This window comes from Mustela putorius, unplaced genomic scaffold, assembly GCF_011764305.1.
Source record: "Mustela putorius furo isolate JIRA1106 unplaced genomic scaffold, ASM1176430v1.1 tig00003896_pilon_pilon_pilon, whole genome shotgun sequence".
Lineage (NCBI taxonomy): Eukaryota > Metazoa > Chordata > Mammalia > Carnivora > Mustelidae > Mustela > Mustela putorius.
This window is the reverse complement of record NW_025422045.1, coordinates 6,874,462-6,894,018: the sequence shown is the minus strand read 5'-3', so window position 1 is coordinate 6,894,018 and position 19,557 is coordinate 6,874,462. Positions and strand designations below refer to the sequence as shown.

The 19,557-nt window shown below is 44.9% G+C and overlaps 1 protein-coding gene and 1 long non-coding RNA gene across 23 annotated transcripts in view; one reads left to right on the top strand and one right to left on the bottom strand.

Moving 5' to 3' along the window:
• The first annotated feature begins 1,394 nt into the window (after positions 1 to 1,394).
• LOC101688776 lies at positions 1,395 to 10,304 on the top strand. Its single transcript, XR_001180549.2, has 3 exons — positions 1,395 to 1,998; positions 7,566 to 7,645; positions 8,018 to 10,304. It is a non-coding gene; the product is annotated as an uncharacterized LOC101688776 (long non-coding RNA).
• The window catches only part of TPM1 (tropomyosin 1), a 27,749-nt gene continuing 17,776 nt past the window's right edge, over positions 9,585 to 19,557 (bottom strand). For 4 of the 22 annotated variants that reach the window (XM_013059566.2, XM_004758765.3, XM_004758763.3 and 1 more), the window contains 4 exons: positions 19,145 to 19,220; positions 18,620 to 18,682; positions 18,262 to 18,331; positions 9,585 to 10,455 (listed from right to left, as the gene is read on the bottom strand). In XM_013059566.2, the coding sequence (XP_012915020.1) occupies positions 10,373 to 10,455; positions 18,262 to 18,331; positions 18,620 to 18,682; positions 19,145 to 19,220 (292 nt within the window). In that variant the 3' untranslated portion in view covers positions 9,585 to 10,372. Of the gene's footprint in view, positions 10,610 to 10,881; positions 11,698 to 15,220; positions 15,417 to 16,758; positions 16,842 to 18,261; positions 18,332 to 18,619; positions 18,683 to 19,144; positions 19,221 to 19,557 lie in introns of those variants that run through there. The other 18 variants (XM_004758770.3, XM_004758768.3, XM_045067503.1 and 15 more) reach the window with 11 other exon arrangements.

Genomic DNA, 19,557 nt, shown 5'->3' with positions numbered 1-19,557 from the left:
ACCGTCCCACCAGAGTCCCCTCGGGCTTCACAGCCACAGGGGCCTGGGGAAGGGCCTTCATGGGAAATGTATAATTTGCTGAAAGTCTAGAAGGTGCAGGGCTGGCCCTCCCTTTCCCAGATGGGCTTGCTACCTGAAGAATCCTCGGCCCAGGGCTCCTTAGACAGACTCCTATGGTCTCCAGTTGATGGCTGACGCCAAAAGAAAAAAATAGGCACTGACCTCAGAAAATGGTGACAGCATCACCCTTTGAATAAGCCCCTCTCAAGGGAAGCTCCTCCCCTTTAAAAGTTTGGGGGGTGGAAGCAGGAGATTCAGGAAACTATTTCAAAGGGTGACATTTCCCTATAAAGTCCCTTGGGCTAACACGGGGTGGTGGGGGAGGGTGGTGGCCCTCTCAGAGAAGAGACCTGTTCTATCTACCTTTCAGGATGAGTGAAGAAAGGGCATCAGTGGTCCTACGATGATTGACAGCCTGTCATGCGGCCAGGACACATTTTACCTTTTATTTTTTAACATAACCATCAAGGACAGGCTTTCACAGAGGAGAAACTGAAATTCAGAGAGGTCAAGTAACTTGCCTCAAGTTCCCCAGTTGTTTGCTGGGAAGAACCAGGGACAGAACCAGGTTTTGTCAGTGGTGCAGATTCACAAAACACATGAAACATAACACCTAAGATGTAACCATGGTTGGCGTTTGTCCCACGTGGGTAGTGGTGGCGGCAGTGATGACGGCTCAGGTGTGGGTGTGTGTGAGCATACGTTGGATGATGGCGGGATGGAGTCCTTGGGAGAGTCAAGGGCACAAGTGAGAAGTGAGAAGTTGGCAGAGCTTCTCTGTGGTGGACGGCGATGAGATATGTGATCCGCCACTTATGACACCATTTACACATTTGTAATTCGAAATAAAGCATCATTATAGAATAAGTGGAAGTAGATCGAAGATATACAGATGTTTCCGATGATGACTTTTATCAGTGCTCTTTTTTTGGGGGGGTATAAAATATTAAATTCGGTCTCCTTTTCTTTTGGGTGCTCTTCTTTTGCTGATACACTCAGGACCCATCCCTGTAGGCCCCATCTTAACTGCAGCACTGAGGCCGAGAGATGCTCACCCAGCATCTCACCCGGCTTTTCTGGAGGTGGTGCTGACATCCTCCTCTTGGAAGACCGGAGGCGTGCCTCATTGTTAGAGAGGTGGGGACACAGCAAACCTGAGTGAGTCACTGCTCTGAGGATTTCTGGAGTGCCTGCTCTCCCCATTCCTGGGCTCTGAGTCAAGAATGTAACTGAAGCCCCAGACAATAGGGTGTGAAAGAAAAGATGTTCCCAAGTGTCAGATACCCGGGCCAACCAGACCCAAAAGCACAGAGCAGGTGCTTGGCGTTAGTTTCTGGTGCTGGCTGGGTCCCTGTGCCCTGCCCCACACCCTACACCTCTCTAGACAAAAGCCACAGCTAAGAAGCTTGTACCCCTGCCTCCTCCCACATATCTAGGAACCGCTCCAATGAGAACAGCCTGCTTCCTCTGGCCAACCCCTTTTTCAAGGCTAAAGATATAGAAGGCAGGAACTGCGTCCCAAGAGGGGAAGGCATGAAGCAGGGCCTTAGACGTGAAGGACTTCACCAGAGGAGGATGAGGGTATTTTACCGTCTGAAGAAAACTTTCAAGTGCCCTTCTAGTGTCTGAGAATAAGATCAACAACAGGTGGGCTGGGTTTTCTGAGTGTTACTGAGAAGTCCCCAGGAAACCAAACCCTGGAGGCAGACCCCCATCATTTCTGGTGGAGACACAGGACCTAGGCACGCTTTTCTGGAAGAGGGGACTCCCTGAGCGCTGGTCACCGAGGGTCTACTCAGGCCCCTCTCCTCCCCACTACAGAAGGGCTGTTCTGCAGAACGACCATGAAACCTTGCCACCTTGTGACTTCAGCGGGGAGAACCCACTGAACTTTCTGGTCCTGTACCGGCCCGATGGGCATTCGAGGCAGCCTTACAGGTGAGTATGGAAGGGACAAGGGCAGCCTTTCCTTTGTAGCCTGGGGAGAATGGCTATAAGAGTGGGTTGCAAGGAGACGAGACTCAGGGGTGTTTCAGGGATGATAACACAACAGAAGTTGTCTGTCATGGAGTTTTGTATCAGGTACTGTACTAACAACTTCCCAGGCACTATCTTCTTTAGTCATGACCTTAGTGCAGGTATTATTAGTTACCTCCCCGTTTTATAGAGAGAAAAGTTAAGTAGCTTCCTCAAAGTCACCCAACCACAGGAGGCCTTCCAATTCTGCTCTAACTTCCGCACCTGGGATTGTAACCACCGTTCTAGGCTGTCTCTTCTGAATTCACTTTCATTGCTGCTGCTCCCCTCCATCACTGTTCATTATCCTTAAGGAAGGGGCTTCCTAAAGCTAAAGCAAGAATGGCCAAAGATGCACCTCTGAGCCCACACACCGTTATTCACTTTTATCAGTTCTGGGTCTAGACATGGGGTAAGAGCAGGGAACTGCTGTGAGAGTATTGCTCAAAGTTCAAGTTTCTGTGTTTTTGTTGGCAGGAGGAGATTGGGGAGAAACCGAGATCACATTTCTCAAAGTCTCTATTTCAACCAGTTTGGGAAGTGTTTGTTTTGTTTCTTTTTTAAGAACCCAAAGCCTGGAACCCAAATGGGCTGTTTAGTTCTGGCTTGGGCGTTATATTTAGGGTAGGCCTGTACCTAAGAAGAAAAAGATTTTTTTAAATTTTTTTTATTTTTTTACTGTATGTTTTTATGTCCCATCAGTCAGGAAATATCCAAATTATAATGAATCCCTTATCAGTTCTAGTTACGAAAGCAAAAAAAAAAAAAAAAATCAGAAACATTCCAAATGATCAAAACTAGAGTAACGAATTATGAATTATGGCACATTAACCAGATGGAAGAGCATATAGTAATACCAGGAAGGCTAGTGTAGCACCACAGAAGGTAGATACCTATGCAAAATTTTTTGGATAAAAAATAATGAAGTTTTGAATAAAAAGACTTAAATATACACACAGGCAAAACATCAAAAATAATTATTTTTAAAAGTGGTGGTGAGGTTATGAATGACTTTTTCTTTACTGATTTTCTCTATGGTGTTAATAACATGTGACAAATGAAACACTCAAAGTGTATAATTATATGATGGCATGCACCTTATGTATACATCCTGGCTTATTTACTGTAGAACCTTGTATCCAAATATGGCAGAGCTTTTCAGTTGAACTTGCAAATCACTGCTTGAAATTTACATGTTCCTTTAAATACATAATACACGTTCACCGCTATTAAACAAATTGGGATTAATTCTTTGGGCTAGAGTCTTTGTCACCCAAATTTAATTACGCCATATTGATCCCTAGCACTTGCCTTTTTGAGTAGGATCCAAAACTAGAAACGCACAAAAAGCGCCCCCAAACCCCAGCAGTTCCTACTAATGCAGTAGCGAAACTCCGTTTTCTCTCACACACCACCTTGTTTTTCATCTTTCCATGAAAGCTGGAAAATGAATTATCTGGAGTCACCCAGGGCCCCTAATCTATTAGGAAGGTTAAAGTCTGAAGGTTGAAGACCAGCAGATCAGGTCATTGTCTTCTCTAAGGGCTACAAAAGGAGTGCTGCGGAATCTTTCCACAGAAGGGAGTGTTCATGGCATCTCCCATCCATTTGGTTTTCCAGAAATCCCTGCAAATCTCCCTACTGGCATAGAATGCTGAGTTTATTGTCTCTAAAAAGTCTATGTAATAATTTATTTATACTCTACTGTTTGCTCTAAAGATTGAGAGATGCTCTCAGATAAAAGCAAAGGTATGGTAAGACCAAAACAAAGATTAATTTAAAACAAGTTAAATAGCATAAAACGAAGACCAGGAAGGTGGGAAAGAAGGTAGAATTTTTCAGTTAGAGTCTGGTAGAAGAAAACTATAGTGAAGAACAAAACACCTGGTGGCCTGAGTAAAGAGTAAAACCAAGGTATTTGTAAATGAGCAGAGGTCTTGTTTCTAAGGTTTGAGAGGTCATGGTGAGTCGTGAACTGCCTGTGATGGGAGAACTTCTAGGAAAATGATCCAGCAGGCCCAGGAGGGCCTCTTCCACTGGTTTTAGGTGGTTAACAATCTTCCAGGAGGAAAGAGGTATGATGCCTGATTTCAACACACTCCTATATCATTTACGCTCAATTTGCTATGTAATCACATCCTATTGTTTGTAAACATGTGTGCACTGCTTCTATACACTGTGAGCGCAAGAAGTCTATTTTATGCTTTTTCTATATTGTCCTATAACCCCTAACCTATAGTTCCTAAAATGATGTGTATGCTTCTTAAGTGAAAGTGGAATTTCTTAGTCCCATAGGCCAAGTCATGTATAATCTTAATTTACTAGAAGACAATATAGGAGTCCCTTCTGTGTTTAAGAGAAAGTGAGCACTACTGCATATTTACCCTAATGATACAAATGTAGCGACCCAAAGGGGCACATGCACCCAATGTTTATAGTAACAATGTCCACAATAGCCAAACTATGGAAAGAGTCTAAATGTCCATCAACAGATGAATAGATAAAGAAGATGTGGTATATATATACAATGGAATATTACGCAGCCATCATAAAACTGAAATCTTGCCATTTGCAACAACATGGATGGAACCAGACGGTATTATACTAAGCGAAATAAGTCAATCGGAGAAAGACAATTATCATATGATCTCCCTGATATGAAGAATTTGAGAAATAAGACAGAGGATCATAGGGGAAGGGAGGGAAAAATGAAACAAGACAAAACCAGAGAGGGAGACAAACCATAAGAGACTCTTACTGTCAGGAAACAGACTGAGGGTTGCTGGGGGGGTGGGGAGGGTGGGAAGGATGGGGTGGCTGGGGGATGCATGGGGGAGGGTAGTGTTGTGCTGAGTGCTGTGAGTTGTGTAAGAGTGATGAACCAAGTATCTGAAACAAGTAATACATTATATGTTTAATTAAATAATTAAATTTATTAGATTTATTAAAATAAACATGGGGGGAAAAGTTAGCAGAACAAGAGATGATAGAGTAGTAAAAAAAATGGTAACTGGAGAGGGGAGATCACATGCCAGAAACAGACATGAGCTTTCAAGGATGGGATTAGTAACTGAAGAGATGTGATGGGGTTTGCCAGGATTTGAGTCTGGAAACACTTCACGGAGGCACATTTTCTTTACATTGATTATATTCTTATGTTATAAGAATCATGTAATTTCTTACATGATTTGTTCCTTTTTAATTTCTTGGCAAGGTACTAAGGCAGGTAATCCTGGAGTATTCTGGAAAGGAGTACTTTGTGAGAACACAGGAGGAAGACAAATCATGGGAATGGCCGTCTTCAAGCTGAATAAATCAGCAATTCATCACTTTCAGCCTGGGTTCTGAGATGTAATATGTAGCAGTCCCTTAAGAGCAAAAATGAAAAACCCTATTGCCCAGGGGGCTGGCTCATACTTCTAATATACTGTCTGAGCTTTTAGCACCAGTACTAAACCCTTTTGGGATAGTGACAGGGCTTGCTTCAGAGAACGGTGTCCTTGACCACAGCATGATGCAAGTAGTTATTTGGCAAACTGTTTTAGTGTGAAAAATGGTTTTCATAGAAGAAGTTGGCTTGGGACAGAATGGAGGGTTGGGGATGCTGAGGGAGATTGTGGTCAGCCCATCAAAACCTAGCTTACTGGAAGGCCAAAAGGCTACACTATCCTACTGCGTGTACCTGGAAGTTTAATACCCCATCTGTGAGTCAAAGGAACAAGAATTCCAGTTCCTGAGGATCCAAAGTTGAAAACAGATCAGGACTCACCATCAGGACGTGTGCTTCCCTCTTACACCCTCCTCCCCCACCGTCCTTCGGCATCCTCCCAGGAGGCCCCCTGGGAGACAGAGCAATCCTGGGCCACACACAAAGGGCTTGTTTGGCCGTCACTATCTTTCCTCTGGAGATGTGGGTGGGTTCTGCAGTGGTCCTGCCCAGTGGCTGCTCAAGAATGCACCAGGGCTGCCTGCTTCAGGGCCCCTGGGCTGTATTCATGCATTCCTACTGTCCTCTTCACTCCCTAGCATGTCCAAATGCAGTTTGAGAACCCAGCAACAGAAAACTTATTTCCAAAGGCCAGTGTTTTGCCTTAAAAAAGAAAATCTGAATCTATTGCTTCGAAACATTCTTTACCTTCTGTGCGCTGTTGGTACCACTCCGGAAATGTTATTTGAGTGCGCTGTTGGTACCACTCCGGAATTGTTACTTGAGTGTTTGTGTCTGGGCCATTTGTCCCATCGACGACCGTACTATGTGTGGTACGGAGGCCATGAGACGGATGGCCTCCACAGGAACAGCTCTGAAGATCTGTCACTCCAAAAGGAACAGAGTGACTATCAGTCTCCCTAAGGATTCCTAAGGAAGCGGGGTAGAAGGCTCAGGTTGAGGAGCAGCAAAAGGCCTGGAGGTGGTGGGGGCATCAACACACAGCACTTTGTTGAGATCCTGGGCTTGTGAGAATCGCAGGACATGCGAAGAGGCAAACCCTGTCCCTCAAGGCTGAAGAAACTGCTGCTCAAAATGGTACCATGAACCGAGGTCACACAGTGAATGGTGGACAGGTTTCCAGCTTGCTGCTCTGCTTTCCAGGGGAGCTGAGCTTCACCAGCAGAGTGACCTTGAGCAAGCCACTGAACCTCTCTAGGCCTGGATTAGAAGCCTCCTTCCAGCAGGGCTCTGAATCAGCATTTCGGTGAAGGCATCAGCCTTGGCAGGCTCTGATAAGGCCTTGACTTGACTCTTTGTTCTCCATGGCCTTGGAAACAGATGGAAATAAAGCTCTCACAGGCAGCAGGAACCAGTCTTATCCTCTAGGTCGATGCCCATTTGTCAAAAACTTGGCAAAAATTGCATTCATATTACTGAACCCTCAACACAGCTTCATTCATTGTTTGACACACAAAATTTATGACATCTGTTGGAGGAATGTGGCTCTGAACACTCTCAATGTCAAAAAGTATATATAATGGAACACTCCTTGCACTGCCTAACATTTCTGATTTTTTCCCAAACCCCTGTCTCCAATTCTGGAAATGATGGCTCCCTGAGCACCCCAGAGCTTTTTTGTTTTGATTAGAGAATTCAGATTTTTTTTTTCTTTCTGTTGTGTACATTTGACTGCAGATTTGAAAACAAAATCACATCCACAAATAGTGTTGACAAGTTGAAAAAATGGTTAACATACACTCAAATATTTGTTCAAGCAAAAAGACATTCCCCACCCCCACCCCCGGAGGGGGAAAAAAATCAGGCCAAAAGTATTATGCCCTGGAGTATACATACCAGCATACACAAAAATTAGATTTTCTTTCTGCTAATGACCTCTCCAGGAACAATAAGGAGGGGAACTGCTCTACTCAATGCCAGTCTTAAAAAGTTAAGAATGTATCCAGAAAGTGCTTTTCTTTTTTTCCCTCAGCAACAGATCATCATAAATTTAAACATTTTGGGGAGATGCTGATTTCTTACTTGTACCCTTTCTCCGCAGAGAGCCACAGTGTTTTACTCTGAACATGACAATTCTCCAGTTGCTCATCCTGAAATCCAGGCCTGCTAATGGAATTTAGGGTATGAATCTTGAACTATTTCTCTGTACTTCATGGTTTTCTAAATGGTGACCGTTATCAGCTTCCAGCCTTGGTGCTCCCACTTGAAGAGCCCTTATCTTCCTCCTGACCTCACAGGGGCAGCCTGTTCAGAGATTATCACATTGGAACAGAACCAAGGTGTGTGCGGAGACTGGCTGTTCCCTCCTATCTATCAGAAAGATCAGGGAAGAATTCTTGGAATTGCCCTGGTGCTTCATAAATTGGTGATTTCACCAGACCCCTGGAAGTTAGGCGGTAAAGCACTCACTAGTGGTCATGGCAGCCCCGAAGCTGACTCCACATCTTCCCTGTCTCCTCCCCCAACTGTGTTTCTGGCTTCATCTGTTTCTAGCTATGTCCAGCAGTGGCTTTTCTTCTGCTACACAACACCTGAAACAAGTGAGAGGATCCGCACAGGTCTCTGGATTCACATGGACCTAAAACCTGAAGCCCAACCCCATTTCCCGGGAGCCGTGAGACTGTGAGTAGTTTCAGGGACTGTCTGAGCCTTGGAGTCTGTGTTAATGAAACAGGGACTGATGGGAAGCGGAAAGAACCCTCGTGAGGTACTTCTGACAGGTTCTGGCAATGATATCTGAGCACAGTATTGATAACCATCGTCACGTGGGGTGAGGTCAGTGTTGTCCCAGTTTGACCAAGTCAGGTAGTCAATCCCCTCCAGGGTGGTCGCTGGAGCACATGTGGCATGAGGAGGAAAAGGCAGGTGCTGGTTATCAAGCATATCCCAGGTGCTGTGCTGTGTACTTTATGACAAGGGTGCTCCATTCCAGTCCCCATAGAAATACCCCGGGAGCTACGTGCTACTCTTGTCCCATTTCACAGATGAAGAATCTCTGATTCAGGGACTTGACCGGCTAGGCAGCTAGTAAAGAGGAGGCCAGAACTGGCTCCTAAAGTGAACGGGTACTGGGTTCAGGAAAGGCCTCTGTGACTACAGTGAGCAGTGTTCTTGGTCTAGCTGAGGACGGGCAGCGGGGAGCCTAGGGGTGGTGAAGACGAGCCAAGACCCAGAGCATTTCCTTGCTTCGAGCAAGGGGACAGTTTTGAAGAAGGAGGAACCCGCAGCCCAGCCTCCAGGCTTCTTGCTGGGTTCTTTGTCTTATGTGCCCTTCCTTTCTGTGGAGAGAAAATACCTGATCAAAGGGCTTAGAGGAATAGCTACAGATATATTTTCTTTCTTTCTTTCTTTTTTTATTATGTTAGTCACCATCTAGTACATCATTCATTATTTAATACTTTTCAGAGAAAACATGATCTGTCATCCAAATGAGTTTTCGTTCATTTTCATGCTACCGAGTTCGCTTTTCAAGAGAACATCCTTTTCTGCCCCGCAGCCCAAATTTGGCCAAATTAGATTGTTTGTAATCTCCTTTCGTTTGCCTGAAGTTTCAAGAGGGACCTATGATATTTTCAGTTTCCGTGTCGGAGAAAATGAAGATGTACTGGAATTTAGAACTCAGCATGAGTGAGAAAGCAGAAAATCACAAAGACCCCTTAGTGTGATACTTTTAAGTAGAGTCCCATGGTTGGGGGATGAGAGCTCCGTTGGTGCATTCATTCACGACCTGATGTGTGTGTGTGCTGCTGCTAAAGACTTAACTGAGACTTGAGAAAAAAATCCCCCAAACCGTACGACCATGGCAAAAGCCTTTATGTATGTGCAGACATGCACCCGTAACACGGAGAAAGGCTCTTGGAGGGGGTCTTTCCTGCTGGGTTATAACTGTATCGGACCAAAGAGATGCTACCTTGAGTGCTTGGGGGAGGATGATGCACAAAATGTAGCTTCCCCCGATCTCGGAATTACTGTTCTAAGAAACCATTCATGAGTGAAGGTAGGTCAACCACACCATCTGAAGTTCACCAAGGAAAAATGTACAAATGACAGGACCACCAAGTTTAGAAAATGTCCTACAGTGTGCATTTTATTCCATACCATCATACAATGTTTACATATAGTTAAAACTCTTAAATGTTTTTCCTTTACCAATTGTACGTAGTGCCTAAATCTTTCATTTTAACATGGAGAAATGGAGAGTGGAAAACCACATTGAATGCTATCCTACAAGTTGTAATGAGCCGCAAGTGTGCCAATGAGGAGGAGACAGAAGTCTTACAAGAGCAGCGTGCCTTACACATCCCTGGCTTTAGTGAATTCAGGCATACAGGACCCACAGCCTCACCTCGTAGTAAAACTCAAGACAAAATAAATTAGTGTTGGACAGAATTCTAAATTGTACAATATTGAACGAAAGACCACAGTGGGGCTTTTTGTTTAAAGTAGCACCAATCCACACCTGATTGTGTTTTCAACATTAATCTGCCTGTTGAATACATCGTTGGCACTTTTGAGTGGAAATCTTTCTGCTTTCGTGAGGATTCCTGGGCTGGCTGAGTACCCTGTGTTGCAAAACTCTCTATGAAGTGTGGCAATGGCAACCTGGGAAATGGCACTTTTAAGTCACTATGGCCCTGCCACGGGCTCGCCTGTGTATGTGTGTGTGTGTGTGTGTTTTCCCCATCCCCTGATCTAGCTGGTATTTCGTGGATGTTTACTGTGACAGTGTAAAAGTAAATAAAAATGCATTTAAGGGGTTTCATGGTAAGCATGGTGTTTCAAAACAAAACAAAACAAAACAAAACAACAGAGCAACATTTAAGAATGTGGTCGCAGCTAAGGAGGTTTTCACATGTTGTTTAACTCCAGTAAAGTCTGATCCAGCATCTGATGCATACTAAGGTTTTCTTCTTTGGCATGAGCCACTTTCTCTGCGGTGGGATTAGAAAATTAAGTCATGAATAGCTGCACTTCAGACACAGCGGCGGTTTGCTCGTTTACGCAGGCAAACATCAGTCACAAACAAAGATGAGAGGATTAGGACAAGGCATGCTGGTAAGATATTACTCAATTCCAGACAAGGACCTACAAAGGGGGAAGACGGCTTTGACCCAAAGGAACCACAGGCACAGCAGGCTCTCAGAGAGCGGAGCGGACAGGGGAACCTTCGCCAAGGGTCCACTCAGAATACAGTGCAGGTGGGGCTTGGCGGAGGTCCACCGGCCGTGCACCGTGGGGCCGGGCAGGGGTGCTTGCCACGCTGAAGTTAATACAGCAGACATTTCTGAGTTACAGGCAGTTAAAGGTCTGGGAGCTGTGTTGTAACACAATCTCACAGAAGACAAGGATGACGTAAGTGGGTTTTCTGACAACTTTTAGAATGATTTATTTCTCTTGCTCATTAAAAAAAAAATATCAACATATTTCATGCACACTTCAGTAGAACATTCTCTTACTATTCTTATAGTGTTCTATTTATTAATAGCATGACATTCTCACCAGATTCCAACAACACCATTAGAATAAAAGCATACCTTTCAGACAATCAGGGACTTCTGACATGAGCTCCTGTTTTCAAAAGCTATTTTGCCCAAGCATAGGTACATTTAATCAAACACTATACCAGATATTACGAAATTAGGAATATGAGTATGTAATAGCTATATATATATTATATATATTGTACCCTAATTTATATATAATATATATATATGTATATGTATGTATAGTTACTCCTCTGCTTTGGCTTTCTAATTAAAAGCAGGACTCAGTTCTCTGTAGGAAACAGAAAACAATTTTTGGTCCTCTTTATATATCAGTTCAAACAAGAGGACTGGCAATTCCTGAATTGTTATAAATATTTAATCCATATACATAATTTTACGACAAGAGTGGTTTCGGGGTTTAGAGAGAACTTAGTTATTCCAGATAGAAGAGGAAAATGCAGGTGAAGCCAGCTTTTTAGCTAATTCCTTCCATGTACAATTCTGCAGAAAGCAAGTGTTGTCATCCCTATCAGTTGAAGGTACGGCAGTCTTAGATTTCCTGCCCATGGGCTCCATTCCTAGAAATCAGCCCAAGCTCCTTCCCACTTAGAGTCTAATCCTCATTCAGAGCCAGCTTTAGTTGGTTAGTTAGGCGGCGGTTTTGCTCAAGTTGCTGGTAGAGTTGATCTGTACAGGTCAGCAAGCAGGTTAGCAGAAGAGAGGAAGGAGGTAGAAGGAAGAGAGAGGTTAGCCAGACTTGGTGAAGAAGTTAACAGACAGCACACAGAGATACCTCGGTCACCAGCCAGGCAGCTCACCCTTCCTCGGTGGTCATCTGTCCCATGCCCAGGAAGGGGAGGCGGTAAAGGCCTGGCAGATTGAGGAGGAGCCAGGATTTCTCACTTGGTGGCCAGGGAGGAAAAGGGAGCGACAGGGGTGAGGGGGTGAGGGAGGGAGAGAGGGAGAGAGAGGGGAGATATTCCTTTTGCACCTTATTAAAACCACTGTGTGAACGAGCCACCTGCAGCTCTTGGCAACAGCCCGAGGAACCACAGCAGAGCGACAGATTGGAGATTTTACAGTGAAACCTCAACCGGACCATTTTGCCCACCTCTTCCCAGAACCCCTTTCACCTGCACTCCTGGGGCTGGCTCTCCTTTCAGGAAGTACCAAGATGGGCCCCAGGGGCTGCTGTATTATTCACAGTTTCTGAAATGCAGAGCGAAGTTCCCTATCCCTCCCCCAGTCAGCACCATACAGGGTGCTACCCTATTCAAATAACAAAACCAACCAGCACTCATCTCCATGCCAGACTTAAAATTCATTTGCTTACTTCTTGAAGAGAACGGCATTCATGTGTGGTGCGGGATGGAGGCACAGAGACAAACACCCATAGGGAGAGGAGTGCAACGTCAATTTTACACAAGGGCCTATAATCTGCTCACACGGCAGAGAGGCCAACCACAGCTGTCAGGCTGCATGATGACCCAGGGGATGCTGCCAAAATGACAAGAACCTGGCACTCACCACGAAATGCTGGAGGATACACAACTGGTTCAAATGACTGTGACAACCTGGACCCAGAAATTCTACTTACTGATCTTGAAAAGCTGACAATCCTACTCCTGGGAGAATGCAACCATCCAGCCTCTGGCTCCCAGCTGTGCTGGGAAATTAACCAGTCTTATTTCAGCTTCCTCTCCTAAGTGGTAGGAGATGGGGAAAGAGGTCCTGTGCACTAGGCTTTCTAGCTTAAAGTATCTGCTACCCTGTCCTCTTTCAAAACCCTAGTCAAACATCACCTTCTCCATGTAGCTCCAAATGTACACCATCTAGGAGTTCAGACACGCTTCACTCCTCTGCCTTTCAGCAAAATGGCCAGCTCATCAGGCCAAAGAACATTTCAGGCTCATCTCTTCACACCTCCACTGCCTTCCACAATGTCTTGGGTAAGGGACGTGGCTCTGAGGTTGCAAATCTAAACCCCATCTGCACATTCACATGAACACATGCCGGTAGGCAGATATGATATCTCAGTTTGCTGAGCCCATGTCTGGCCAAACAGGAATGAAAGAACTTTAGAGAAACCCTAGAGAGTCCCAAGAGTCAATGAGAACTCAGCTTAAATGACAGCCGTCCCTACCACATCCCCTTGTGGACCTGTTCCACTGCAACTGTCATGGAGCTGTCTGGCCGGGTGGGCTGAGGGCAGGGACCAGCAACAGTTACACATTTGGAAGGGTTTCCCCCTCCTGTCCTACCTCCCAGATGTCTGGAGCCTCTAGTGCTCAGAGTCAGCAATGCTTTCTGTTTGGTCCTACCAGGCTCTTGCAGCAGCAGCAGCTATGGTCTGGCCCTGTGAACTGGAAACCTGGGCTCTGACAATTTCTGGACAGAATCGAGTTGCTACTTAGCCTCCTGTGAACCTGTACGTTCGTGGGCTATTGTAGAGCTGCCTTCCTGAACCATCAGTTTCCCATTTCCCCTTGCAGAATGTACTCACAGATAGTGTGAGACTCTCTGGAAGGGTTTCCAAAGAAAAAAAGAAAAAAGAAAAAAAAGATGTGCCTCCAGAATTAACAGTACATCTGCTCAGCAGAACTTTAAGACTCTTCATTTGGTCTATAAGCAGGAAGCAGGGTTCACTCAGAGAAGGACCCACTTCTATCACAAGGAGTTAAAAAGAAAAGAAAAAAAGGCAGGAGTCATAGTCAAAAGCAGACCCAAGGAGGCCTGGGAAAAAATCCATGAAATTATAGAAGTCTGCTCTCCCAAGGGACAGACAAAGACTCTAGATTCTAAATTTTAGACGTCTACTATACCGCTATTAAAATGCCTTAATATGTGGTCCTCTTAAAGAGTATTTTTCTTCTGCTCTAAATTCTTTGGTGAGTGATTGACATTATCTTCAGTTTGTCTATATTTATTTGAGTATAGTGGTATATAGCAACCCTCTTAGGCTAACAAAAACACATGAAAATCACCCACATTTAAAACACAGGAGAAGTAGAGCCAGACTGTTGAGGATGCAGAAATGTTGGGAATTAAGAAACAAAAGTCCACACCATTTGAAAGTTCTAATTTTGCAATGTGTTCCTCTTTGAAAATCACTTCACTGCTGTTTTTGAAGTGAACTAGTAAAGCTTAAATATAACTGTATTCTGAATAATTTCTAACGCTTTTAGAAAAAAAAAATCAACTCTAATGGCTATACTTCAAAAATGTCTACAAATGAAAGAAAAAAACCCAGCCATTATCACAAATATCATATACATACAAACCCTCCTAAAAAAAAAAAAATACATGATGTCCTTGAGGGCACAAAAAGGAACCTTGACTTAAATCTTACCATACTTAGAAAACTTAAGGGGCACCTGGGTGGATCAGTCAGTTAAGTGTCTGCCTTTGGCTCAGGCCATGATCCTGGGGTCCTGAGATCAAGTCCTACGTCAGGCTCCCTGCTCAGTGGGGAGTCTGCTTCTCCCTCTGCCCCTCCCCACAGCTCGTGCTCTTGCTCTCTCTCAAATAAATAAAATCTTAAAAAACAAAAACGCCAAAAAAAACCCTTATGGAGCCATGTCATGATCAAAATGAAGGTGGCCGAGTAATCAATCAGAGCTTTAACCGTTCTTTGGGCTGTGAAAGGAACATCAACAATAACCTCAACTACGACTGCCTGGATCTAAGTTCTTGTCCGAGATGCTGGTACATGAATTCCTGGCAGCATGGGCTGCTAGTTAGTCAGCCACGTCCCTGCAAGCAGGGCCACCTCAGCATCCACGCAAGGGGCTCACCACATCCCACACCAAACCTCTGGCAGAACGAGACACTGCTCAAGGCACGTCTTCTCACTCCTGCAAGCAACGTCCCCTATGTGGACGTTCTCAATGAGGACTACATACCAGAACCATCACCTTCTCAAAAACACAGGACAAACACTCCCCCACCACCACCCCGCGGATGCCCAGGCCTCACTCTAACCCCTGCAAACTACAACTCTCAGGGGGACCCACGCAGGAGTATTTTTTAAAAGTTCCGTAAGGAACTACCACTTTAGAAACTTAATATTAATGTTCAGCATGGGAAAAAAAAAAAAAAAAAGAGAGCAGCCACTTCACATACTCATATATGTGAAGTAGACTTGTAGTTTCATTCAGTGTTGAAATGAAAAAATGTCAATAAATAAGGAGTAAAAAGAAGAGCAAACAGAAACAGCTTGCACAGTGTTTATTTGACACTGAAACGAGGAGCTTCTGTACAATGGAAAGCAGTGTGCCTGGCCCTTAGGCCGGAGGCTAAAGGAACGAGCCAGGTCAGCTGGAGAAGAGACAGACTGCAGAGCTCAGAGAGGTGGGACAGCCAGCTTGATGAAGGGGTCTCGGGAGAAGTGAAGCAAAGAAACTTATCTGCATGAGGAGAAAAGGTGGGAGAAAAAGAAAACAAGTGGCACAATGGTAAAAGGAAAACCAAACTAATAGAGGCAAGCAGCACTTGACACACACGCCAGAAGCAGACATGCAAACCCGCTGCCAGCCGCACCTGCAGGAGGATGTCCATCCTCACCCACCAGCGTCGGGACCCAAGGCCAGCACGCGCCCCTCCACTTCAGGGGCCATTGCCGAGAAGGCCCAAGAACAGAGTTTAAGGCTTTAAGCTAACCCACCTTTCAGAATAGTTAATCATATGCCGTGATTCCCCTCTAGAATCACATTTTAGCATTGGAAGAGACCTTACAGACAGAGGTTCTGACTCACTCCCACATTTATAAATGAGGGAAGGGAGGATGGAATTCTCTCTGCTTTCCACAGAGACAGTTAATCTCCCTCATGGTGATGTGGAGGTTCTAAAACCTGTAAGGTGGCAGGCATGGGCCATACCCTTCAGGCGACCATTTTCCTGCATGGGTGGGTCTGGAAATTTCCAGGTTAGATGGAATTCAGTGCCATATTATTAGAATGAAGGGAACCTTCTACGGAAAGCTCCAGGTTAGAGTTTAAAGAGGCAGAAGTATGATGCTTGGGTCTGGTTAGCAATATGCGGATTAGTTGTGTGTGCTCAGAGTTCTCATGAGAACACGGGATCTACTTCAACTCTCACTGCCTCACACAGTTAAGTTGGGTCACGAACTCCCAACTCATACCAGGCAATCAGGGTTTTATTTCCCAATTCTTTGACACCAGCTGTGGTGCTCATTGTGAATATTTCAATTTCTTTTATCTAAACATGGAAAATTAAAGGCTCTGGTATTCAGCAGATGAACCATTTCTCTCCAGAATCCTTAAAATCGAGGAAGACATGATCTCTCACAGCACCATTCCTTAGGCTGTACCAGATCAATTTCCTCTCAGTTCATCAGTAACCGGACACTTTGGGGTTCCTTTTTGATATCTCTGGGAAGTTCCTCACAATTATACGTATGGCCTTCTAATTTTACTTGAGCCTAGTTTAATTTCCTAAAATGGCAGCCCTCGAGTCCCTCCTATTTTAGTTCACTGCTTGGTGGGAACCATCTAGCTCAGAGATTGTAAAAGAAACAGATTCTAAAAGGAAAATGATTTGTACAGACAGACTGAATCTGCTTGGCTTTTCTATTAGTAGAATGTAAGCAAAAACCAACTATCCTAGGTGATGCAGAGAGTAAACAGAAAGGCATGAAGACAGAGCTTCTGGAAGTAGAGAAGGGAGCAGTGGTGAGTTTATCATATTAGCATGAGGGCACGGATGTGAGCAGGCAGGGTGGATGAACATTTACATGGAAGTCATATCGTTGAGAGCGTGGTCCAGCTCCTCGCTGATGGCTTTGTACTTCAGTTTCTGAGCGTACAGCTCGTCTATGACCACGAAGTGGAAGGCAGAGGTGCAAGGGCATGGAGAGTGATCAAGAGATGGAGGGTGAGCGGGGGTGGCGTGGAGGCCATCCCGACACAGCAGCAAGAAAGGGGCAGTGCATGAAGGAAGCGGTATCGCAGCAGGTGGCCAATGCAGGAGGCGTGCGTTTTGGTTTTAAATGAATTGAAACAAAAACAAAAAGAACAAAAGCCATTAGAAAATAAAACAAGAGAGACCCAATATGAAAATCATCACAAATATGGTTTGGTCTAGCAGTAAACCAGGTTAAACCCTAAATGAAACCACAGAAGGCTATCTGCTGGGTGGGTGACCGGACACCTCTCCCATCTATAGCCCTGTTTTCATGGTGCTGGAGCAGGGAGCCACCTGTGACTATAAACAGTGGGGAAAATATCCAAGGGCAGTGTTTTGGAAGAACAATTTGTGACTCTGGTCTGTCATCCGGATCTGGCTCCACCCTCCAACAACTGATTTCCTGACCAAACTAGACTCCTGCGAATATCGGTTTCTGAGGACCCTGGGATATGCTCCTGGGGGTCTTGCTAAGCTACCCAGCTCCCGGTCCAGGGGAGCGAGGGGAGCCACACATTGGAGGGTGGTGCTGGGTCAAGTCTGCAGTGCAGTCTCTGTAATGATGAGGGTTTCATTCTTTGCTGCACTCTGGCAGGCTGTTTTGCAACCATCTGTCACCCTCTCTTCCCCACCAGCTTGGTTCTCATCGGCACCAACATCTGGTGCCTTTGCCAGCCCCTTCTGCCTTTCTTGTCCATTTTAAATATTTCCCTTTCTATTCTTTTTCACAGTTGACCCTCCACAAGCCTCAGAGTTCAACATTCAGGATTTCTGTGAGATAAAGGTGGATGTTAAACAAAACCTACATACCTTAGGGTAAAAGGGCTTAAATATAATCTCAAAAAACAATGTCCTATTATCCCCACACCCTTTCCAGAATGTGAAGCATCTGCCAAGATATGAAGGACTTAAACCCCACCCTTACATTGGATTCTTACTTGGAAGACGAGTTGTGTCTAAAAACAAATCCATGCCGCTCTGACAAATAGGAGGGATCACTAAGCAGAAAATACGCTAGTTGCTCTCACCTACAATCACCTTACCCACAGTGACAAATAAACCTGCCACACTTCTCAGAGTGTGAAGTCAAAGCTGGATGGCAGCTGCCGTTACAGAGGGACGGACCTCATCTGCTGGCTAGCAGTCATCTGGTGAGCAGAGGACTCAGGTCCAAGAGTTTAAGAGCCACAGAATGAAAACCCCAGAGGGCAGACAGGAAGAATGTGCAAAAGCAAGGAAGTGTATCAATGAGGGTGCACTTGGATTGGAAAACTGCTTTGGGAGTTCAGTAATCAATTGTAAGAACGGAATTAAAACTCAAGATCTTACCTTCTAAGTCATCAATGCTTTTCTCCAATTTAGTTACTGACCTCTCTGCAAACTCAGCCCGAGTCTCGGCCTGTAATGATTTCATTTATTTCAGTCAAACTTGGGAAGTTTTACATTGCTAGTAGCTACACATACAGGGAGAACTAGAGAATGAAAATCAAGGACAGCACCCATGAAACGGGTCTGGAACCGCCTGTCAGTCAGTCACGAGCACGGCACATTAACCCTGGGACCACCTCTAAATATCCCTGACTGGGCTCCACCATACTTTTGAGATGGAGGACCCCTGACCAGACCCATTAAAAACGGGACTCAGTTAAAATCCAGTTGGCGTCATCTGAAACACTCATAGTATTACCTCCTTCAGCTTGTCAGAAAGGACCTTGATCTCTTCCTCATATTTGTCTTCCTTCTGCGAGTACTGTAATTAGAAAGAGCATTCCAGATGTCAGGCCCCCGTTCACTCTAGACTCTGGTCTTCTAATACAAAGAAAGTGCCAGCCCAGCCAACAGATGTTGAGGATCTCTTAGGAGGTAATGGAGCCTCAGGTATCAAATGGCACGCTACAATACATACTCTGTTTTCCTGCCTATTGTTTTACATGGGGTAAGAATGAGATAACTCGGCCATGTGGCGCTTGGTTTAAATTAAATTGTTACAGACGACTCACATGCTCAACATAAAATACGTTCTCTACTAAAGAAAAAAAAAAGACTGTTATCCAATACCCATCAGGAAATCACCTCAAAATGATGCCATTTGCTAAGGAAAATGCCTAAGGGACAGTTGCTTTCATCGGCGAGGCCTCAGATGAGGGAGAGCGAGCCTGTGCTGAGCAGCTCTGAGGAGACGCCTTTCCCCCACACCGTGCTCCTGGCCTACCTTCTCAGCCTGAGCCTCCAGTGACTTCAGGTTGTTCGTCACAGTTTTCAATTCTTCTTCAAGCTCGGCACATTTGCTAACGTTTTCGATCAGAGGCAGAAAGGGTGGGAGACAAGCCCAAGGAGGGAGGAGAGAAAAAGGAGAGGAATGGGAAAAAGTGAGAACTGAGTCCTAGAGAACAAAGGGCTGCCTTAAAGTAGCCAAATCGTCAGGTATTAAAACACTCCATTTTGCCAAGGACACTGTCCCCAACCTCGCAACAGTACAAAGGCAGGGTGACAAAATCCAACAACTCTGAAGGGTGATAATTTGGCTTCTTTTTTGGCTGCACCGAAGAGCATTTATGAAGGAAAAACAAAGAAGTATAAAGGGCCCAAAGAAAGCACTTAAAGCAGGACAGAAGACAGCAGCGG